At 36.5% G+C, this 25,146-nt stretch overlaps 1 protein-coding gene across 1 annotated transcript; it reads right to left on the reverse strand.

Moving 5' to 3' along the window:
• Nucleotides 1-6,283: 6,283 nt before the first annotated feature.
• Nucleotides 6,284-23,379, reverse strand: CTH (cystathionine gamma-lyase). Its single transcript, XM_085306352.1, has 12 exons — nt 23,135-23,379; nt 20,532-20,613; nt 19,860-19,955; nt 18,942-19,051; nt 17,927-18,058; nt 16,177-16,234; nt 14,636-14,713; nt 13,325-13,477; nt 12,977-13,098; nt 11,012-11,064; nt 8,565-8,703; nt 6,284-6,975 (listed from the first exon to the last, which is right to left on the reverse strand). Exons 1-12 carry the CDS (start codon nt 23,300-23,302, stop codon nt 6,949-6,951), a joined length of 1,218 nt encoding a protein of 405 aa, XP_085162478.1. The 5' UTR covers nt 23,303-23,379; the 3' UTR covers nt 6,284-6,948.
• Nucleotides 23,380-25,146: the final 1,767 nt, after the last annotated feature.

Below are 25,146 nucleotides of genomic sequence, written 5' to 3' on the forward strand. Positions count from 1 at the left end.
AAAAAAGAAATTCTCCTTGAAGTGTAATGCAATCTGTGATTCCAGACGTGCAAGAAACTAATCAAGGGATAAAAGTCACCCTTTTTAACTTTGGAAACAATGTTATACATGAAATATGTGATAGATCTAGATTAATCCATTGAATTTCAGAGGTAGTCATAACTGAAATTTATTTTAAATAGCATTACTTATCTTTCCCCGACTTYGAAGCATTTCTAATCTTTTGTGATTTGCTGACAGCATCCCAAAGTATATCACATTTATGTCATCACTTACCTGGTTCAATTGCTTGCAATAGGTTTTGTGTTCTTCACAATAGCACATAACAGCTTATTTYGAGATAAATTTATTGTGGAAATTTTCAAGGTGAGATTTGTACAATATTTCTTGGGTCTTGACTTCAACATTTTCAAAACCAAAAGTCAACTATTCTCAGTAGTCTAAAAGTTTTCATTTAAGCTTAGCAGTTGATATTTAAAGAAGAGTTCTCATATCATTGAATGTAGCTGTAAAATTTCCAGGGGRAACTTACTATTTTTTCCTGTTCAAGTAAATTATTACACTTTAAGGATTACGACTATGACTGTGGTATTTGCAAGACAGCTAAGAAAAGAACATAGCTGACTGATGTCATTAATGGATTGTAACCAAGAGAACAATATCAGTTTTCCCAAACAGTTTGGGAATCCATTTTTAAGAAGAGCGTTGAAGAAACTGTGGTAGAGGTAACTGTATAAAAGAGAGGGTAGCATAAATACTGGAGTTCTTGCTCGGGAAAGTGTGCTGGCAAACATGATGACTTTAGGAAAGTCATAGAAAGAATGGATATTTGATTAGATCTCAAGTGATCATCTTTTATTTTTGCATGATTTGTAATCAGCTTCTTAAATTCTGATATACTCATTGACTTTAATTCTTCCCAATAAAAAGACCAGTTCCTGTGAAATCTAGTAAGAGTTTAACCTTTGGTTGCAATGAGGACAATCTTATTATATCCAAATTTAGTCTGATATTTCCTATGTTCAGAAAATTATTGATCGATTCATTGAGAATTTAGCAGCTGGCAGTATCATCCATCTTTTCCCCAAATAAAYAGTATAAAGGAAATTCATATCTGCATAAGGCAGCAGCCAAAGAATTAAGAAATACRGAAGCTATTCATTTCATAACAGATAATCTCTTGGTAAAAAACAGATATGTGTACCCTACATAAGCAGTCTTCYCTCATTCTAGAGTGCATTTAGAGAAGGAATTGTATTTGCATGGAGCTGAAGACCAACCATTCACATACTTGGGAGTTCATTTCAGAATGTTGCTGCTTTACAAATATTAGGAAAAAAAATTTGTTTTACTAGCTGCAGATCTGATGTAACCAAAATATTGAAGGAACAAGAAAAAATAAAACAAAAAGCAATACAATAACATAGTATTTATATATTTATATATATATATATATATATATATATATATAAGCAATACATAACAAAGAAATATTACTGAACAGTCTGCCACAAGCTACAGAGAAAGTGTCCTGCCTGAACTCTAGCAATAGGATGGCTTTTGCAGAGCTGAAAGAAATGAGGACCTAACCAATCCAATACAAAAGTAGATCYTCCCCAAACCTCAAATTCTTAGTTCTACACAGTATCATCTCCACGACTGTTCAATACAAAGACAAGAGCCGTGGTTAATAGAAGTGCTTGTATTTGCACGTTAAACCTGAGAAAACCTCAACAAAAGAAAAGAGTACCAGATTTGTAAGTTGTTTTACATAGCAGCATTTAAAACTTGTTGGCTGTGCATTAAGAAAAGTACAAGAAGATAAATAATAGCTATGAAAGAAAAAGAAAGAAGAGAGACTAAGAAAAAATATCCAACAGCAACAGGAGACACGGAAAAAAAGGAATTCCTTTTGCACATACCTTTGAATAACAAGCATTGTGGAACAAAATATTACACATATCAGAATTGCAAACAAGTTAAATGTAATTTAAGATTATTACTGTAGCCACAGTCTCTTTCTGCTCCCCAGAACTAGGGACACGTGGCTAAAACCCACAGACCACTCTGGCAGCATGCAAGGTCAGTGCTTTAGGAGATGTCAAATAAGAAAGGTCCAAGCTGCTTCATAGGTTAATTTTGCTTTATCCCTTCGGAATCATTTGTGTRGAGTTTTTTTGGCTCGTATACAGATCTGATTTATAATTCAGTTTCACATAGCTCAGTTCACTGATCTCCATCTAGTCATTAAGTAAATAAATGAATTATTTGGATGCAACAGCTTTTGTATTTGATATTTTAATGAAATTTTATTTTGACCTTTTAACTGAACTTGGAAATGTTGATCAAGGATATTTATATGAATAAAGAATAATGGAAAAATTACTTCTGGTTCCTGATCTCCTGGTGACAGAAAAATATTCAACCTGTTCATTTTTTCTTGTTTTACTCTGTATAAACAGGGAAAGCTTTCCAGCCCATCACTGCCACCTAAGGGCACATATTTTCCCTAGGACATTCTTATTTTCACATTTATTCCACTCAGGTGGAGGTACACTATTCAATTTGTCATTTCTAAAACTATCCACATTCATCACTCATCTTATGCCCTTGYTAGCAAAGAAATGACAAAAACTATAGTAGGAGTATAGAAATTAAATTGGATATTTAGTCAAAAAATGTTGTGATCATGAACACAAAAATTCAAAATGGAGATTAATACAAAACAGAAGATATTTTCTTGCCAAAATGCAAATGGTTAMTAGCTCATACAATACAATAACCATGACTTTCAGACTGCTCACTGTTAGTCTTTCTTTTGTTTGCTTTTTTTTYCCTCTGAAAAACAGAGCTCTTCATTTTTATATCATTTGCTAGGTTACATCAAACATGGCATTTTATTCGCTTTGCACATGCTTTTATGATATACCCAGTAACGCAAGTAAGTAACTGAGGTATCTGTTGGGCATACASAGTGTCATCTCTGTTTTTCCAAGAATTAATCTCTATTTAATCATTTTAGATAACCTAAACTATGCTATCTGGGTGTCTATATGTGTAAATGCTTGCTGCTTAGAAGTCACAGTGCCTAGATAGGTTGATAGGATTATCTTTGTATTCTGTGCTTCATGCTTTAATGCTGTATTGACCTGGTATAAAAAGCACATTCTTAACTTTAATCAAAACAAACAGAAGCCTTTACTAGTTTAAAGCTACGCATGAGCTCAAATGTTTTGCAGGATCATGTCACACATGCAGGCCTATACAATTATCTTTAAGTAAAAGTGCATAGGTACTCTAAATTCTGGTTCTCTTCTCTCATACAGAATAGATTGATGCGCCAATATATTGCATTCAATGACTCTTAACCATTACCATAGTGACTTAAATTACACCGTTCAGCCCCACTACTTCTGATTTGTCACATCTTTGTAAAAATACATCTTAAGAATTCATTATATTGCCTATACAACTAGTTGAAATTCATAATCATTCTTCAAATCATACTATTGTCACTGAGAAGAATCTCTGTTTACAGATCTTATATGCCTTGACTCCTTTTTGTCATTTTCGAGTTATCAGTCAGTATAAATGAGGTGCAGTGTGTTTGTACAAATGACAATTCAGTTAATTCAGAACTAGTAAAAATTCAAATAAAAAGATAAGACTGGTAAGCCTAACCTGTGGGCATATACAGAACTTAATGCACAAGCTAAAGGACTGGCTGCTCTCCATGAAAGGTATGAAAGCATGGTCTGTCATGCAGACCCACCACGTTCTGTGTGCCCACAGCTGAAATTGTGCAGTTGAAAAGATGGCACTGCCTGCTTCACTTCTGAACTACGTACAGTTCAGGACTGTAGTTTGCAGTYGCACTGAATTTTTTTATGCCCTTTAGATGAACAAGTGGACTGCCCCAGTAATGAATGTGCCAGCAGCAGACCTAATAGATAAGTTATCTTAAGGTTAAACAGGACAATAAAGGCAAGCAAGCAACATAATCACTAAACAGGCATGTGATATGTCCCCTTCCATCATTATCAGTCTCTGTCTGTATCATCTCACAGCTCATTCCTCTTTTGATAGCCCAAGCAGCTGTATGTTCTGGTCCTGGTTTGAAAAACTGCTCAATGCATTCGTTTKAATAGCCTTACAGGATGCTTAACTGGTTCCCAAAAAGGTGTAATTTCTTCCAGAAAACTGAGAAGTTCTCCATAAATTGCCTGAGATTACTTTTCAGCCTCTGTGCCTTGATACATACCTCTAAGAGGCAGACCTGGATCCAGAGCTGGGCAAGAGCGATCCTGCCTCCTGCAGCTGTGGGGCTGCCCCACGTAACACTGTAGTTGGAGCACGCTGGCCTTCCTGCGCTCCAGGCCATGCTGCACRCCAGCCTCACGCCCAGAATCAGTACAAGTGGTCACCCAGCCGCCACAGGAGCTAAGAAGAAGCATAAGCAGAAAGTTGGTTGCCAGAACACTAAACAGTACTTTTATTTAAGTAACATAGTCCATCACTGGTAYGTCAGATATTTTTAAGGTTCTAATCACACTAAAAACTGTGATGCATAAACAAAGTTGTGAGAGTATGGGTATGCTCTGAAAGGAGAGAACAACACATCTGAAAAAAAAGAAAAAGGAAGGAAAGGAAAAGACTCTCAAAGACCACTAAAAAAAAAAGAAAGGTGAGGCTTGAAGCCCTGGGCCACCCCCCACCCCCCTTTTTTTTTTTTTTTTTTTTTTTTTTTTTAAGTGTGGGATTCACATTGCAGCATACTTCAAAAGTTCAGGAATATCAACACTTGTGATGTTTAAATAAGTAGAAGTTGAATGAAAGTGCTTCCATGCATCAGCAGCAACAGTAATCAACATAAAACAGAGAAATTATTTAAGTATGCCAATATCTATCAACTTAAAAAAAAATAATAATTGAAAAAAAAGAAAAAACTCCAGGCATTCTCCTGCAGAATGCAATTCTGATTTACAGTGTTATCTGCAATGTTTCATTTATTTTAGCAATATGTTAATCAAGAATGAACCAGAAAAAANAAAAAAAAAAAAACTCTTCTACAGCTAGATGAAATACATTTTCATCTTAAACCTAGCACCTTTTCCAGCTGTGTGGAATGTGCCCAGATTCTCATGCAATAAAAGTATATCACAATTATTTAATGTCTCAGGTCACTATCAAGGACAACAGATTATAGCTACTGCACAGCCAGTTACAGCCAACTCATCTCACTTACATATGTTCTACTTGTGTTCTATATAATATTCTAAACCAACTTTTAATCAGCTAATGAGTGAAAACTCACAGAATTATCATTTAATATCAGCTCTCATTCTTAGAAAAAGAAACAAAATGATAAGACACAGAAAAACTTCAAGTCTAAATTTCATGTAGTTTGGGAAAGGTAAAAGTTTTTAAATCTTACCAAAAAGATGTGTGTGGTCAGTCTTGTAACAAATACCTACGGTGTTTTTGCTTCTTTTGTGGTTATTCACCACAAATAGGGCCGGGGAAACGAACACAAATTCCACCTCAGGGAAGCAGGCATGAGGGTTTATGTCTATTCTGCATACATGAAATTTTCTACCTCATCTTCAGATAACCTACTGATCACTTAATCCAAGTACGCTGTTTCCTGAGGCTTCTGGTACCTATTATCCAGATAAGAAACCTGTCCCAAGAGAGCCAAAGCCTCCTTCCACTCCTGTTTCCTCCCTGCAGAAACCTAAATAAGCAGGTGGTAGGGAAAGCAGAACCGCTACACACATGCCTCCTGCCTAAATAGATAGCTGGGGTGTGCTCAGGGTGCATTTTCAGATCTAACTTTAGATACAATCTCAGTGTCTTCCCTGAGATATTTGTGAAGGCAAACCACAAACTATCAAGATTTTCACTTAAAACATGGATCTGACTCCTGTTTTAGTATATGCACTGCCCTCATCAAAGTGGCAGATCAACATGTGGAATCTTAAGTCTACAAAACTTCAAAGCACAAACAAATTCAATGCAGCAAACCACTAATCTGTGAATAAATGCCCTTTTGTGAATCAGTGTCTGCTGTCTGATAGAAATCATTGCTAGTAGGAATGCTGCAATTTGCATGATAAATTTCAATGTRTAACAATTTATATCTCTTTTTTTTCCTTGACAAAATTAAAAACATTCATGATATCATTTTGCTATACGACAACTTAAACAAATCCAGGGTCACTTTATCAATTGATTTTGAATGCAACTAGTATACTCMAATACCAAAAGTAGTAACAAAAACAGGGAAATGCAAAGTCTTTTAATTAATCGATTCTAATTCCAAATATAAATCAAATTAACAACACAGTTAAGTGATTTTTAAAATAAAAGAGTCATCTTCAGATAGTTACCATTATGTATCAGATATTGGATTTTGCCTCATTTTCAATACTCCATAAAATATCAACAGGTGGAAAAATTTCCTATCTCACTTAAAAATCTGAACTATATTAATGATATTCAAGAAATTCTGTTGTATTTGAAGTGATGTGAAAAATTAATTAACAGAAACAAACTCTAGTGATGGAACATCCTCCTAGTATTAGCATGATAAATGAGAAACATTAATTTCCACTGAAAGAACTAGCCATAATATTCCTGAGTATATCTCAGAGTTTCTCTCAAACACAAATTGACCTCTTAAATTCCAATGACAAGGATTACGATACAACCACAAATGGACACAGAGGAGAGTGTAAAGTTTGTGCAACAGTGTGTAACCAACATGCAAACAGACATTAACAGTATGAATATAATGGCACAAGGGGAAAACTCCCCAGGAATCTAGAGTTTGATCAAACAGATTTCAGTTCTCAAAGGCAATTCCAAGGAAAACCGTTAGCAGTTTGATTTTTTGTGTCATCTTCTTCAGCCGTTTAAYGTTCAACTTCCAAATTCAGGTTTCAGATGTTAGTTGAAAGTCTTATTCTCTGGAAACTGCAATAAGAAGGAAAAGTATGAGATAATTATAGTATGCACCTGTATCAACCAAGCACCACTCAATTTTTAGCATACAAAAATGACATGGAGTAACAAATTATCTTTGTGCTCTATGGTGGCACATAGAAGCACGTGCAGTTACTATTGCTAATTTTTATTTACTTTCTATATCACCACTGAAAGAAAAAATTTCCCAGCTGTGCAGTGTATCAACCTACTATATATTTGCTACAACTGCTGCAGGGCTCAGATTTATATTTTATCCACCAATAACATCATGTTCTCTCAAACAGCAACAAAATTGAATTTCAGACACCTTAATTTTTCTAATTGTTTTCTGGGATGCTAGTACCTACCAGCAAAGCTGGTGCAGGAAAACAAGGCAGTATTGAATTTACTTCTACCTCTGCCATTGACATAGAGCTGACTCAAGGTCAAGAAAAGACTGTCTYAGTCTTTCCACTGAACTCTGTACCAAGCACCACAAGGACTAATGAGGAGTTAGCAAATCCTCAGAATCCCCAGTAGAAGAAAACAAACCAATGAGAGTTACGGTGGTCCAACAGTACAAGAATACAAGCTGGAAGAACAGAAGGAGGAATCTCAGGCTTTTACATGTGGTTATTTATTAAATTTTAGTGCATCACTTGCTGAAGCCCCTCCTAAGCACATGCTTTGCTACAGTTTTTGATATATCTGGTGCCTCCCTCATTCTCTTTGACACTCCCCCCTACTAGAGTGCCCCTACTTTATATTTTTCAGTTATGTCTAATCCACTCCAGTAAGAAAAGAGTAATAAAAAAACTTGCAAGAAAAACTATTATTCTATCAGTCACAACACAAGTCCATCCAAATCTGTATAGGACCAAGCAAGAAACATTTCATTAATCTCTCCCCTCTACATGTGCATGTATGTATACTCACAGACACACACACATATACACTTAATGTGTTTTAGAAGACCTGCCTTGAGAAGAAAAGGAAAAGTATGGAATTATATTTTAATCTATTGTCTGAAAAAATAGAACTTGAGACAGAGGAGTAGGAATATTCCCTTCCTTATAAAGGAAGCATGTTACTCAAATATGAGTTACTGTCTGGCAGAAGCTCTTTTATTGAAGCTGCTTAATATATTTAACCCTCTCTAAAATTATGACATGAATTCCAAAGTACATACATGCTTACTAAGCATTTCAATGCCCATATAAGAGTCTCCACTCACCCTAACTTCAGGGCATATTCCTATCACTCAAACTCTAAGGACATCATCTGTTTGCAGTAGGAATCTACATGAATTTCATTTGTGACTGACAAGGGTTGTAAACCTTGATATAAAGGGAATGTTAACAATGAAAACTTTAAAAATGTATGCACACTCTGCAAGGCATGTATATGAATATTTTAAAAATTAAGTGAGATAAAAATTACTAGGGACAGTTGATGCACTTGTTAAGTTAACTAGCAACATACTCCTGAGATTCAGTAAAATTGTTAAAAAAGAGCTCACATGTTATTAGTTAGAAAGGCAGAGGATTAGAGGGCAAATACTTATTGTAGTGATGGCTTTAAGATAACAACCAACTTACTGCAGCTTTCAGAGCTTGATCCAGGTCTTCCAGTAAATCTTCTTCATCTTCCAAGCCAATTGATAGACGAATTAGTGTATCACTGATTCCAAGAACCTCTCTATCTTCCTTAGGCACTGAAGAGTGAGTCATGATGGCCCTGAGGGGAAAAGAAAAAAGCTTTTCTAAGAAGTTTTTATTGTTATTGGTAAAGACCAATCACACTGGTTACTTGGCAACATCTCCTGTAATGCCACGAATATTTTACACTTTTGTATCACCTGCTAGTTAACCTATAGATTGAAGATAACACATCGTCAGTCATTGCAAACTATGTGAACTCCAGTCAAGGCAGACTTGTATCKCCAAGATATTCCAAACTACAAATCATGAATAAAAGCGGAACTTAAGAAAAAAATCCTACTCTGCTTCCTTCCTTTCTTTTTTTTAATTAATCTAAAGGCTGTGTGTTAAGCATATGGAAATACAGCAATATTACAGAAGGATTTGTACCTATCCATCAGAGAGATGCCATCTTGATCAAATAGCAGCTAGGGCAACTTTCAAATCATTTGCTTAAGATTTCCTTTGCTTACAGAAAGGAGCCACCTGAGTCCCCATGTGAAGGTAGAACAATTTAAACAAATCTCATATAAGTACTAATTCTCTTCAGTTTAATACTTTTAGTAAAAATATGAATATTAGATCATACATAAAATAAATAGTTTGACATAGCACTTTTTTCTAAGTTGAACTGTAGTCCAAATGAGACACATGAACACCTGTAAGCATTAATTTGTGGAATAAGTGCACTAGATGTATAAGAGAGAAAAGTTACTCAAATACTGGATTATTAAACATCAAATATAGAAAATCTTTCTTTTAAAAATGAAATGGTTGCTTTATATWCTTCAACATTTTAAAAATACTAGATCACATTTTCTCATACCTAGTTTTTATTCATAAACCRAAAGAAAAATCTCCCTATCTTTTTAATCTCTGGTTGCTCAAATCACTTGTCAAATGGTGCTACTTACACTGAAGAGTTTATTCTCTCAGTACCTGTATAAGAAGCTATTTCTCTCATATGCTCAGCCAGTGACTTCCACTAGTTAGCAATTATCTTTCAGCTGTTTGAATGCTTAAAATTTGCTGTTATTCTAAAACGAGTAACTGAAATGATTTAGCACACAAATTTCTATGTGAATATCTTTTATAASAGCAAATTGGAACTATGTATCTAATTAAGTAAAAATCCCATTTTTAACAKTTTTWTTAAAAAAATACACATTCCTGCCTATCTATTTGGTAAATCACACAGGTAAATGACYCCCACTCAAATATCAGCAGGTTAAAAAAGAAAAAAAAAATGGTGTAACAGTATTACATTAATTCATGCTACTGGTTGCAATCATTAGATAGAAGTCTAAACAGCTACTTTCACCGCAAAATCTACAGATCTACCTGATGAGTTGCTTTGGGCACAGGCAGCTAAGTATTATCAAAATCTTTACAAAGTCACCCGACAAAGACAGATGCAATCCAGTTTACGGTACTGAATATGCCCTCTTGTGTAAGCAGTTAAAATKGCAGGCATTTTTCCTCACGGTAGTAAGACCAAATAGACTCAATACTACTGGTTTAAAAATACTGATTTCCTGGATTTGATAGCACAGTATTTTGCAGTTCAGTCTTCCAGTTAAAATAAGGAAACTCAGAAAGTATTAGCTTAGTATTGCCRAAAGTAGTGAAAAACTCTTGTTAAAATTTACAATGGCTCTAAAACAATTTGCTCAATGGATATGACTTACTAGTCTAATTTAAAACTCAGCCAGTGGCACCATAAAGCATTTTGGGGGGAAATAGAAAAGTGAATATTGATGAACCTACTTTGAGATATATTTAATATGCAGGTCTAATTACAACCAAGAGAGTGAGTGCTAAGGAGGGTATACCTAAGCAAAGGAGTTCAAGACCAGACACAAAGATCACATATGCTTTGGACATATGCTGGATCACATATGCTGGGACAAGGACACCTTAGGTGTGCATCTTCGCACTCTTGCAAATGTTGCATCTTCCCAGCACTATTAGGGGGCAGCTTCCAAGGGTTGTTCCAGTTCTGGCCTACTCAAACACTCCATAGTGCTGAAAGGTGTGATATTTCTTACCCCTTTGTATTAGATTTGGAACAATCTATTATCATTCAAGAATATTTTAATTCAAGAAAATTTTAATGTAGTGAGGTAGTGTTCTTCTCATACTTAAGAAAGTCACACTGACTTCTGGAGTAGCCATTGTTTTTGTGTTATATGACATACTATCCGTGGAGCTCAATTATAMGCAAAACATTACAGCTTTTTATACTAGTAAATTTTAAAACTCATAAAAATACATCAGAAACTTCTGTTACTGTGAAGTTGTTCAGAATTTTTCTTAATAGACTTCTAAGGTGAAGAATGACTTACGGATGCTCTGCTAGGCTTTCATATCCTCCCAGACTCTCAGCCAGTGTAAAAAGCTATAGCAAAAAAAGTAAACAGAACTTAAAATAAAAAATACAAAGGTACGAACGCTTAGAAAGAGAGTGAAAGAAACAGGAGCTTCTAATTTTCTTATTTTTGTTTTCTTTTGCTGAAGTTTTCTACAATAACTTTTATATTATGAAAAATATTAGCTGTAATAAAGAAAAAAGGCGGACATTTTCAAGTTAAAAAGCTATTAAAATTTAAAATAGATTTTCACTGCATCACAGAATTTTTCCTAAAATACTATAAAAGACACCAATACAAAACTGAAATTAAAATATTCCCATGTTAAGCAAATATAACTCAAAAATTGCATGCATTGCATTATAGGAGCTGAGTGATGTGGCTGGGGAAGTACAGCAGGGATAATAAACTACACTAGGGAGAGGATTCTGCTTGGGGCCTACCAATGTGTTCACTCTATTCAGAGAAGAAATAAAACCATTTGCCTGCACAAAATTAGGTTCATATCTTAAAAATTTAGATTAGAGTTTAACTGATGATATCATATCCTTGCCTATTCTTCCATCACTACCATCACTTATCCACACTCACATGTAACATACCTTTTAGGCTAGCCAAAGGAAGAACTGCTGTGTGGGGAGGAAGAATAAACAAAACCAAAAACCTTAAGGTTTTTTCAATAGGACTGAATAGATTTATTTTCACTGCAGGTTAGTTTAGTATTTTGAAAAATATCCTAAATTTCTGGGACTTGTGTTTGAGAACTGCCTTCCATTAGTTAAGGTTTTTTAACACCGATCTTTAAATTATGGATATATTTCTTTCTGGATGACAAAGCAGCTCTCTAGAGGATTGGCTGCACTGAGACATACATGCACGATTTGTTCAATTTGTCTGCTATGAATTTATTTGCTGCCCTCAATATTTCTCTGCACTTCTAGTTGCTCATATTGGCTTTTTTTTCCTTTTGTATTCAGCAAGGCCACAGAAAACCCACAACCAAACCTATCAACTAGAGAATCCTCTTGTCTCAGCTTGGTGTAAAGTATTGGCCTTTTCTTTTTCTTTTTTGTTTTGAATCAACCTGGTAACAAACTGATGATTGATGATTGGCCAAGTCAAAGGCATGAAGTGAAGATACTTCTAGGGGACTGTATCTTCTGGAACATGCTTCTGCACTCTAACTTGTTGGCACATCTGCTTGATCTTCTGCACCAGGATTAAATACTCTCATTCAGAAGGATATTCTATGGGAAAAYTATTTTGTTACATGTATTTTCAGCTGATGATGTTAGCTGGCAGGTGAGTGAGACAAAGAGCATGAGGAAGTTGTCATTTGCCTTTGTCAGTTATTACTAATCTGTTTTTCCATGATTAGAAAAACACAAAACAAGAGCAGAATGCAAATTAACCAGAGACCAAGATTTACATATCCATTAAAGAGTACAGACAGAATGCATGAATTACGAAGACCAAAACCAAAATCCTATGTCTCATATAATAAACAAACTATTCTCTAAATTGAGGGTCTCCTTCTTTGTTTCATAATTCATATTATTTCTCACTGGTATTTTCTCCTGACAAGTACTTTGAAATATTACTATAGGATTACACCAGCCATAGCTTCTCTGCTTTCAAATACTATGGCCAATTGTAAAAGGCTCTTATGCAAGTACTTTATTAGAAACAATACCTGGGCTAACCTGGATCTAGAATACCATACTGTGTAAACAGACACTTTAAATGGGCATCCTTTTCTTCCTTCTCATTTGTGTCCCATTTACAGATAATCTATTATTTAGAGGTGGATACACCCAAAAGAAATTAGCAGGTTTGCAAGCATACAGAAAGATTCTCCCTCCCCAAGGAAAACTATTTCCTTCCATTATCACGCTCAAAATGACAGATTCAATTCACTTTAGGATGTTTAATGTTATTTACCTTTAAATTCTTGAGAAAAGTAACAGCATGTTCAAGATTTCCCTTAACATAAAAGCTTATCATCCCAGGACAGCCAGTACACTGCCGCTTGATCAACTCATGCTGAGGATGTGAAGGTAATCCTGAAATTAGTAACATTTGTAGGAGTTGATGATAATTATCATCACTTCAAAAACAAAAGCAATTCACCACAAACTGCGTGGAAACATTTTATGTGGAAAAGCCATTGCCAAGGTAGACACCTAATCTACAATCATCAAATGTTAAAGGTATATATAAATTACAGTATTACAGTACTTAAAATGCATGTCATTCTAAGACATCACCTTTGAAGCCAGGCCAACTTACCAGGGAAAATGACTTTCTCCACACGGGAATCTGACTCAAGGAACTGAGCAACAGCCAATGCATTGTGGAAATGTTGCTTCATCCGGATTTGCAATGTCTTCAAACCACGATTGCACAGATAACAGTCAAAAGGAGATGGAACAGCTCCAAGTGCTATAGAAAAGACAAAATTACACAAAATAGAGAGGACTTTTTTGATATAACGAAATACAGCACTGATTTCCAAGCTAACCACTGAAGCAAACAGATAAAATTCCTACTGATTCCTACTGGAACTTGGCTTCCATCTGCACAGAATTTACTCTGGACCTTGAAAACTCAAATGTAGCACTCTGATGCAAAGGTATAAATATTCTAAAGTTAGAACAAGACAAAGAGAAAGACAAATTCAATGCCATCTGTCTTCCCCATCTCACATACACATGAAAGCAATTAATAAGCTAAATTAATAAACTGCAGATTTAAGGATGAAATCTGTTAGACCTAACACACTTTTATGCCTCCTGTAGCAGACAGGAGACAGACAGAGCTCTATTCATTACAAGGCAGTAAAGTTCTATTGTTAAAATCATACTCTATATAAAAATTCTACATTAGAGGAATCCTCTGATTTGTGAACGAGTTTAAAAAAATCCCAAATACAACTGACATAAGTTAGATGAAATCAAACAAATGCATAATTTAAAGGTCTTATGTGTGAAGTCAAGTGAACATATGAAAAGACTGTGYGTTTTTTGCCATGGTCTCAACTTCAATCCACTAGTGACATATGGTGCTTGGATTCAAGAAACTATCACCAGACAACTCATTCCATTTCGCCAGTCCCTCAAACTGCCCACAGAAAAGGGACAGGCCATCAACCGAACAGCTCTGATTTCGRCCATTAGTTGTCAGGCATTGAAATTTAAGAACAATTTTCCTCCAATTTATAAACAAACTAATGGTGGRAAAAAAAACATAGAACACACTACTGAATATTCTTACAGGTATGAACTGCTTTAGAGAGAAGACCACTGTCATCAACTTTATTTGACCAAGAAGTTACAGGGATATACCGAAAGCTATCATGTTTGCATAAGGCTATGCCACATACTTAGGAAAGGCAGAGAACAGAATTTAGGTTTCCTACATTTATTTAACTACTTTCTCTCCAGTCATTTACATTTCCTCCTATTTACGTGCTTGAGCTACATCTTTAGAGAAAGACTTCATGCTTTTGTATATGCAACGTTTTCCATTATGCACCAGTATATTTGAATATAATAATTGAACATAATACATTTTAAGGTATTTCCTACATTGACTACTTACAGTTTTGTAAGAATTTGAGCCTTTCATAGAGATCATCACAATTCACTGAAACAAGTCCCATTACAACATCGCTGTGCCCTAAAAATGCAGGGAGAACATGAGAACAATATTAGCCACTCCATCTACTCCAGGGTTCTGCAATAAACCCATCTTTTCAGTCTTGGTGCTAATACCATCCCATATTTTCAAGACACTGGACTCCTCATTGCTACAGTTGTCCTTCTTGTACCAACAAGTAAATCATAAGGCAGATTTCAGCCTTTTCAAAAGTTACAAAAGGCTGCATTGCCCAATGCTAACCATGTGACCTCTTCTCATGCCCCGAGAAACTTACCATACCCACTGCACCTAACTGACAGAAAGCGGGACTTTGTCCATAAATCAAATGCGTTCCTGTGGAATAGATATGCAACATAGACTGTTGCTTTAGTGAGAACAAACAGCAGCTAGAATGCTTCCATTTTTATCCATACCACAATCGGAACATGTAGTTACAGTACAGATAGCACAGTCAAGCTATATTTTTTAGTCTAGATTGTTCGGGAAACAACAAAATGAATATGCTTTCAATGGGCTCCAACACAGCCATGTAAAATCTTCCTTCAACTTTAACATCTSTTCTGACAGCTATCTGGCACTAGCATCCCTTTGCTGGGTTACAGCCATATTAAAGCTAACATGGCTACAAATGCCTATAGGTATAGCGCTTCACACGTCAGTACTTCTTTTCTCAAGAATCGTTTAGGAGCCATTAAGACTCCTCAGACCAAAACTAATGGTCCATCTAAGAATTACTGGCAGATGCATTCACTTTTATAAACAGCCTGCAGCTGTTGGCAGAAAGCAAGGCAGCCAGAGCAGGTGTTGTGAGGGAAGATCAGTACGAGAAGCACATCAGGAAAAGGGCACACATAGCATGAGCAGAAGCCAAAGCTCTGACTGGCAAGGATGCATAAGGAAATGGTACATGTAAGAGAGACAGGATGTTGAAGGAGATTACAATGGCTGGATTCCAGACAATCTGGTCAGGATAGAGTGCTTCTAGAGCAAATTGTTACTGCACAGCACCAATTATGCCAGCAGCCAGCACTCACAAAGAGACTAAGGCTCTGGGAGGTGACCACAGTCAACTGCGGCCTACTGTATAGTTTTACAGATGTGTGTATGTGGTGTACCAACAACTGCTGTTGGTTTCTTCTTGTCCAGGATTGCTCCATTCTAAACACTGTAAAACCAGCCAAATTTGGAGGGAGTCTGGGTTTGAAAAATACAGTTTTATCTCATGGATTTGTTCTTTTCGTTAAGGCAAGCCATCTGGACACTACCACAGTGCAAACTGTTTGCACAATAACATTCACTGCTGCTGTTAGCAACAAGTTGGCAATAGCTATATATAGATATTGGCAAATGAAATTAGGCAAAATGAATTTAGAAGCTTCTATGAGACATGGAAGAGGTTCAAGAGCCAACCCCCAAATTCCCTGGTATTTGGAATGACTTCGAAATAACCAGCCTGAGTTGTGTAGAAATCAAATACTTACCATTCATGTATTTGGTTGCAGAATACATACAAATATCAGCCCCCAAAGATAAAGGACGCTAAAATTAAATAAAAATAATAGGTATGATTAAAGTTATTTTTGCACACTAGCCCTTCCCAAATCATCCAGAAATCCTGTGATCAAAACCAGAAGGTAACAATAGATACAGAAACTAAGACCAAAACTTTACTGCAAAAATAAGAGAATGAAAAAGACAGAACATATAACAAAAAGCACTCTGAATTCATGATTAACACAATAAAAAGAGTGCACAATAAAGTGTGATTCAGAGGTACCAGTCTAGTTTTCATTGGCTTCAGTGATAAGAGTGAGTAATTTGAATTAACTGAATCAGCCCATTCACACTTGGGAAAAATTAGTTATATTGCTTAGCTGAGGAAATGATAATCAGTCTAAAATATGGGCCTTGAGACACTAAAGAAGGTTTAGTTTTCAAAGAAAAAAAAAATCTTCCAGCTTTCTGAGTATAAGTATTAGTGATACAACATAGGAAGAACAATTGGAAACCCGAAGAAAATGCAAAGGATTTTGTTTGTCAAGTCTCTCTCTTCTAACTCATTCAATTTTATTGCTAGCAGCGGTTTTTAAGGTGGGAGGTAAACCTAGGTGTTAATAGCCAAAAAGGAATGAACAATGTTTTTTTAATCAGTACCTAAGTAACAATTTTGCATAAATTTAAACATATTACAAAGATTGAAGAGTACTAATGTGTTAAAAAAATATAGAGTAATTAGAGAAAAAGAACACTGCTGTCAGATTAAACATGAAAGTCCTTTCAAGGAACACAGAGAGCATGCATTCTCAGTGCTTSGCCACTGTAGTAGTAGTAGTAACATCAGTGCCCCTATATTCAATATTAAAAATAAAAAAACTCTAAAATTATGTTTTTCTTAGTACTTTGTGTCAGCAGCATTCCTGAGGTTTAAAGACATTACTTATTAATGCTTAYTGAAATTAATCATTAAAACAGACTTCCTCTTAGGACCAGGCCAATATAAGACATATTAACTAGCTCTTAATCCAGATTTTTCACTTGACTTCTTCCACAAACACATCTTTCAGAAGGAAAATAGATACAGGAAAAGAAAAAAAAAATATACAGTCACTAAGCCTTTCATGTGTGCAAGACAAATGCAAGTGCCACTTTAGCTAAGCATTAACACTTTTTATAGACCTCTCAATTTATAACTATCTCAGTATCCTTAACAAACAAAAGGACACCTTTTGTTCCATTCTTAAAAAAAAAAAAAAAAAAATTACCAACAATTTTTCATCAGGCCTATAGTATAACGGGTTAGTTTAGTTTCCAGAGAAATATATACAAATATTTCTAGTCAATGTTAAAATGAACAAGACTTTGAAGTTTATTATTTAGAAATACTTGTGTTATTAAAAAAAATGATTTTTACTTCATGTATTCTAGTTATAAAAATGAAAAGCTATGAGATTTGTAAAAGATAAAAATTATAAACTTCTAAGCCATATTTAACTCTTGAACTATGTTGTTTTCATTGGCATAATACTTCTATATAACTAGCTATAAAATATATTTGATCCCATGTTTACTGATTTAAAAAGTAGCAGTACATTAGTTGCACCTAGAACTACAGTAGGCAATTTTAAAATACACAGATCAAAACTACAGTTCTCTCTTAGTGGTCCTTCCTACTTTAAAAAAGTGCTTTTGAATACATTGAAATAATGGAAAAWTTGTAAACAAACAGTTTACCTGGAAATACGCAGACATAAAAGTGTTGTCTACAACTAGAAGAACATCTTTATGTTTATGTACTACATCTGCACAGCCTTGAATATCAATGACCTTCAGTGTGGGGTTGGTAGGTGTTTCAATCCAAACAAGCTGTAATAATTCAACATCAGAAACCATTAGTTTGGAGACAATACAATGCCAGTGATGTACTGTATGTTGCACAGTGTTTAAAGCAAACATTTCTTCCTTTTCATATATTTTTAATARTATCAGGCTAAAAAACTAACAGTATTTGAAATCTAAGATCCCTTTTTTGCACATAAGCACCAGTTACTGATGATGATGAAAAGTATCACTTAAGATACTTCGTCCTACCAACACAAACACTACATTCGTATTTTAAGACATGATTTTTGAAGTCTTAACAGCTTTTTAATGTTAACTTGCTGAGTGTCAGCTTCCCATTCAGTTTGCTGAATGTAAATAAAGAAGGGTTGTTACTGAAGAAAGGCACAATTCCTTGGGAGAGGTACTATTTTCCACAAAAACAATTGATATGCATTAAAAACAGCAAAGCTTTTGAGAATTAAAGTCCTTTGTAGGTAAAGAATGCCTGAGATAACCAGAAGAAAACATGATGTGGAAAAATTTGGAAGCTTTTTACAGCTGTACTATCTTCCATGAGATCAACTATTACTACTCCAAAACACTGCTTATTCATTTTTAAAACATTATAGCCACGACACTACTAACTACTTCCCAATGTCTTTCCCCTTTTCAAAARGTCTTTTAAACATGTTTCTCTGAATAAGCCTTTATTGCTTACAGAAGATTTCCTATTCCCCCTCTTAAAACACTTTGAAATTGTGCTATTTTCTAGTGCTTCAAAGATTTAAAAAGTTACAAATTTCTAGGTATTGCATTTATTTATTTTTCATGCTAAATAAAAGCCTATCATAAGATCATATAAGAAGCAAGAATACAATTATCTAAGGACATTATGCAAACAAGATTAGCGATTTTTTTCTCCTACCTTGGTCTCTGGTGTAATCGCAGCTTCCAGGCATTCCAATTTTGTACAATCAACAAAAATGACATTCAAACCCATTTTAACAGCTATTTTCCTGAAATACCTATTTGTACCTTAACAACAACAACAGCAACAGAGAGAGAGGTTTGTTAAAGAAACATTTTGCTTTAAATTTATTTAATAGGACGGCGGAGAAAAAAAACAAGAACTGAGATACAAAATAAAACTAATTTTCCTTCATTGATTTCCAGTCTGTTGTATATAACCAAGGAAAGTCAGAGCATAAGTTTTACGCTGTACATTGTAAAAGACAGATTAGTATGCTTTTATTTCTAAAAGATTTAAAGATTACTGTATTTTTAAACATCATGGAAAAGTAACAGGAATATGGAATCAGAGTGATTTCTGAAATACTTTCAATTAATAGCTATTCTACTGTTTGGGCTTTTTTAATTGAGAAATTAAAGCAAAACTGAAATCCTCTTGCTGGTCCCAAAGATGACTTTCATAGTCATCACACGCTGCTCTAACAGGTATTTTCACGTTGGCAGGCTGCCTCTGAGACAATTTTCAATCTTACAAAGCATTACAATTAGAATGAACTGATATTTCTTTTTTGWTGTATCAAAAATGTCTCTCTCTATATAAATTAAATCACAAAGAATGGATCTACATATATAAATTCTATTACATAAATATGCTATAAACAACTCTGACCCATAGTCCATACCTATATTTCTACAATAAATCGTATGCTACTCTCATGTTGTGAAACTCATACACTCATGTTCTCATTAAGTGAAAAAGGCTTTAAAGAAAAATACAGTCAGAAGCATGCAATTCAAAAGGCTAWTGAGAAATACAAAGAAGTACTTTAAATCATTTGCACAATTAAGACAAAAAAACTTATGCTCTACTTACCTCCATAGACATCATCCATACAGATAATTGTATCCCCAGCCTTTACCAGGTGAGTAATATTCACAGTAGCAGCTAAGCCAGAAGCATAAGCTAAACCTAAAATAGAGAACAGTAAATGGCAGATAGATCATATTTTAGTACGATCTATCTCTGTCAAACTCGCCTTCACTTTCCTTACATAGCTTTCAAAAGGAACCTGATCTGTCACTCTCACTTAGGCTATCTCACTCTTCAAGCAGATTCACTGAAAATAACAGGCATTGTTTACATAAGGTGTAACCCTCAATGAACGGTGGTAACAAAGTCTGATAACAGGTGCCGACAGGCTCATACTCACACCACTGAATTAAGTACTGTTACACAGGGATCAATCTACAGTATGAAACACCATACTTAAGTTTAAGTTTAGGTACTAAATGCAGCAAAAAGAAGTAAAGTTATTATACAAAGACTAATGATTGAGCTGGACTTTCCCGAATGTTAAGTTTCACAACACAGACCAAAGTAGCTCTTACTCCTAACCAGTAGTCAAAGACTGTCAARGTCTTGCTGTCATATAGAACTGCTGGTGAAAACTCAACATCCTTGCCTATACAATGCTTGCCTACTATAAAGTGCTATCAAGAAGTACACATGCTGACATCTTGTTTAAGGAAACTATTAATTGCTTACAGTACTTAGCTCCATCCAGTGCAGCTACAGCCTTTTCTAGGCAATTTCGGGTAGGATTTCCACTCCGGCTATAATCAAAACCCTATCATGAAAGCAAGAAACAAACATAACTTAAGAGAGAGCAGTGATAAAGTTTTGTACAATAATAATCGTAGGTTCCTTAAAAGGTCCTCATCCTCAACACTCAGGCTTTGCACGTATGCTTTCCAGTAACAGCGGGGTGGGTCTTCTGGCTACATCAAGCTGTTATACACAGTGTACAATCCATCCCTTCTACCCTACAAATCTGTTTTTGTTGTTAGACTCCCATGAGCTCTAGCAAGACATGAGCTTTATGTGAGCTTTACCTAGATTTATCTGGTATGAATTTTAATACGCATTGACATGTTTTGTGTTAACTAATGATCCTGGAGTGAAAAGCACATTCATTCCTCCAGCTGAAAAAAATCAATGGCTAAATATTTATTCAGCTGCTATCAACCAACACAGCCTTACTAATCTCATGGACTGCCATCCCTTTAAAATCTGGATATCTAAAGCATGTTTAAATGTCACGTAACTTTTCAAATAAAGCATTAATTAAAAAAAATACACACCCTCGACCGCTGCTGATTGACTAAAACACAGCCTGTATCTCAATGAAGAAAGAACTTAGAGAAAATTAATTTTTCCGTTCTTTAAAGAGATTCTGTGTTCTAGACAGCAACAGTTGATCTTTGATTATTTGTCTTATTATAGTGATTACTTAAATGAATGGGAATTGCATCATTTAGAATTACCTRAATGAACTAAAAAGCAAATGATCTGACAAAATCTGAACTATGATGCCTAGGAGGCCTACTTCTGTGAAATGATGAGTACCTTCCACTGAGGGTGATTTCAATGAAAGCAATCTGTATTTCTCAGACACAGATATCATTAATGTTTGTGTTTGATCACATATCCCCAGAAATTAACACTGAAACTAAGACGATCATCTGAACAGCTTCCAAATGGTATTTAAATACCCAAGACAACAAGTAGAATAACTCCAAAACTGTCTCCAAGCTCTTTGAGGACATCTCCAAGCTGAAAATGGTTTCTAGGAGCGTACTGGGGGAAATATCATACTGCTTGTCACATTTTTTCTATTTTTTCTAGTTGTCCACCTTTGGTKGTTGTTGGAGAAAAGGCTTTGGTCTGACACAGTCCACTCATTCTCACGTTCTTATCAGAAAGTAAGTGTCCATTCTCCATGACCCTCTGCTTGATAAATGCTATTGGGCACTCAGTGCCAGACTGGGGAAGACCTGTCAAGAAGTTCTTTAGAAAGCTCAAATATTTTCCTGCCATACAATCATGCCAAGTTCCAGTTTGAATCCAACAGTTTTTACATAAATACTGCAAAACTAAACAAGAAAGAAAAATTCATGCATGCATGGATGCATTTGTCACTGAGAGAACCTAAGCATCTTGGTATGTTTGTACTTTCAGAGTTTCTGTTTAAAGATAATGTCATTATATTCAGGAATCTGAAAGACTATTCTCACTGAGCTTTCAGCAGGAATGTGGCTCACTCAAGTGAATCAATCTATTGTCAGCTCACAAATATTCAAAGTTTTAGTCTATGCAAGTTTTAGTCTATGCAAGTGATCAAAGGTCACAAGGCAAATTCCAATTGCCCAGCTGACAAAGCATGACATTCAGAATTAGGGCTTGGGGCAAATACTGATTTATGAATTCAAGAACTGCGTTATTTCCCTCACGTGCACATTGTGATCGTCAGGAACTTCACGATAATTCAACACTTCAAGTGCTTCAAGACCTCCACAAAATATTTATGGAAAATTTGAGATCCGGAAGGACAACTGGAACAACCTCTTACACAACCTGTGTGAATGAGAAAATCTCCAGGCCTCATAGCAAAGTTAAATATTGTTATCTCCCTTGGTTCATAAAAGCCTTTTGGTGCATGTAAACCACCTGACACAAGCCAGAGCATTAACATGCTGGGCAGCTTCCTCAGTTGAATCCCTTTGCATGCATGAAAGAGAAGCCTCTCTAGTCACAAAGGGAAGCTAAGTACTTAACTTCATGTGACTTTCAAATTRAAAATCTTCCGGATAGACTATATGCCTTTCAGACCACAGTGGGAAAACTTATCTTTTCCAATAGGGAGGGAAAAAAAGTTTGTTTTGTTTCTTTTGTTTCAGGAGCTAGTATGGTGGAAAAACAACAGCTTGGGATGTCACGCACACTTCAAAGATTTAAAAGAGGAAGAAGAATCCTCCCCTCCTGCAGTGACTTTGCACGTCTAATCAGGAGGGTACCTGAATTTCGAGGTTAAGTCACAGCATCTTCAAGGCGAGGCGCAACCCCGCCATCTTTAATAATTAAATAACGAAACACATTCTTCAATGCGTTTTGACCCGGGGGTCCCCCTATCCCTTGCCTCGCCCGTTAAACGCTGCATTTCCCGACCGCTCTGCGTCCCGCGCCTCGGCACCCGCTGCAGAAAGCCACCCTCACCGCACCTCTGAGAAACTCGCGTGAGGGACAAGGGGACAGAATCGCGGGAGGAAAGAAAAGAAAACCAAGCGGCGTCTGCGACGCCGGCCACTCACCGCGTGCTGCCCCGGCGCCCGCTGCTTGAAGGTGGTGGAGAGCGAGAGCGGCGGCACCACGGCGGCGGAGCGCCACTGCTCGGGCTCCTGCCCGGCGTGGATGGCCTGCGTGGCGAAGTGGGCGAAGCATGGCAGGAACCCGCTGTCGCTGCTGCCGGCTCCCTCCATGGCCCCGCTGCTCTGGGCTCCTGTGCGGCGCCGCTCCGCCCCGAGGGGTCCGGCGCGGGCGGAGCCGCCCCCGGCCCGGCCCCGCCGCCGGAAGAGGAACCGGCCGGCGGCCGGGACCCAGCCCTGGCCCTAGCATGGCTAGAAATGCTCTCAAATTGTTGGTAAATGGGTTTCAGTTTTCTCTTAAAAGAAAAAAAAAATGAAAAAAAAAGATTTTTTTAACTTAAATTTAAAATTTCGTATTATAGATATACATGTGAGGTAATTTTGTTGTCACGCTGATGACAGCAGGCACAGAAATTGTTTTGTAGTCTCCGCCTAGAATTCTTCTTGGTCAGCTGGCATGGGAGATGATGCAAACTGGGTGAAGAATGAAGTCATCTCGAAGGCTAATTTATCACCGCAGATCTAATCCTTCTGCCAAGTTGAAGATTGTTTCCCCTGGTTAAAAAAAAAAAAAAAAAAAACTTTCTGGAATTTGACGCATCACTATTTTTTAAAATAATGATTCATTCCATTATCATAAGAAGAATCTTGTAAAACTAATGCTAAAGAAGCAGCTTTTGTAGAGAAATCTGGAAACACCAAGCCAACCTAACAGTTCCTTTAAAAGATGATAATACATCTTTAAATACTAACATAAGGACAACTGTCTTGTCTCCTTCCCCCCCCCCTTTTTTTTGGGTGTGTTTTTAAAAAAATAACACTTGCACATGTCCTGAATTCCCCAGAAACTTGCTTCACAGTGATTGGTTTTTTTCTTTGTATTTACCTTTCCGTTGGTAAATGAAGCAGACACCAACAAGGCAAACAGAAGGCTAATGAAGGGGCTGAATGACATTTTGTTCGGAACAGCATTAAGAGCCTATTTCTTTTTCTTGTCTTGCAGATCTGAAGGAAAGCATTAAGAGCCTATTTCTTTTTCTTGTCTTGCAGATCTGAAGGAAAGCAAACTCACAGAAGGAGCGCTGGAGGAGATGCAAGAATGCCAATTTGCATAGAGGAGGCAGTATTGTGAAAAATTGCTTGACCTTTCATGACCTATGAAGTAATCCAGCAATTCTATTCTCTTTATAAAATGAGGTGAACTGGCTGGTCCAATTTATTTCATTGATGTGTGGTTTGTTTACACCTCTGGCATGCAACAACATACAGAATACACATGGCTGAAGGTAATTAAATCTCAAATCAAGACACTCTTGGATCCACACTGCCACTTTACAAATGCGTCTAGAAGAAATCTGTAGGAGTCGTTACAGTAAATTTTTGCAACAGAACAAGAATCTAGATGCTATCCTTGTGGTATGTCAGCACTAGAGAGAGTGATCCTACTCAGCAAACTGATGCCAATGTCTTAATTAGGAAGCTGATACTACTTGCTGATTGCTGGAAGCTCTGTTGTATGTCCAAGGGTAGACACAGTACAAGGATGTGAAGCTTGCAGAAAGACAGTCTCTTGTTAAATGAAGCAACATTGCAGGAAAGAAGGACAAGCTGTTTGACCAACAAGCAACTTCTACGAGCAACAGCAGGTGCTCCCTCTCCTTAAATGCCTTATTTTATTCATGGCCTCTATGAGACAAGGGCGAGCTTTCACTGTCCGTAGAAAAAGCAGCTGTCTCCCTACACACGCTAGGCATATTTTTAGTGCGGATGCACTAGCTTGCGCTTAAACTCTAGAGATTGGGGGGGGGGGAGGTGTCAGCCCCGCCTCCGCGCCGTTCCTGCCTCCGCGCCACCGCCTCAGCAGCGCTCGCGCCTCCTCTCAGCGTCGTTCCCGCCTTCGCGCCGCTCGCGCCTCCCCTCAGCGCTCGCGCCCCGGTCAGCGGCGCTCGCGCCTCCCC

The sequence above is a fragment of the Rhea americana genome, unplaced genomic scaffold (assembly GCF_003343005.1).
Source record: "Rhea americana isolate MKP2758 unplaced genomic scaffold, rheAme1 scaffold_239, whole genome shotgun sequence".
Taxonomy (NCBI): domain Eukaryota; kingdom Metazoa; phylum Chordata; class Aves; order Rheiformes; family Rheidae; genus Rhea; species Rhea americana.

Coding starts and splice junctions, on each gene's coding strand:
- CTH (XM_085306352.1), bottom strand. CDS start 23,302: ATGGAGGGAGCCGGCAGCAGCGACAGCGGGTTCCTGCCATGCTTCGCC. Junction 16,235..17,926: donor TTATGTCTGCGTATTTCCAG/GTAAACTGTTTG, acceptor ATTTAATTTTAG/CGTCCTTTATCTTTGGGGGC. Junction 13,478..14,635: donor GCTCAAATTCTTACAAAACT/GTAAGTAGTCAA, acceptor TCTTTTCTATAG/CACTTGGAGCTGTTCCATCT.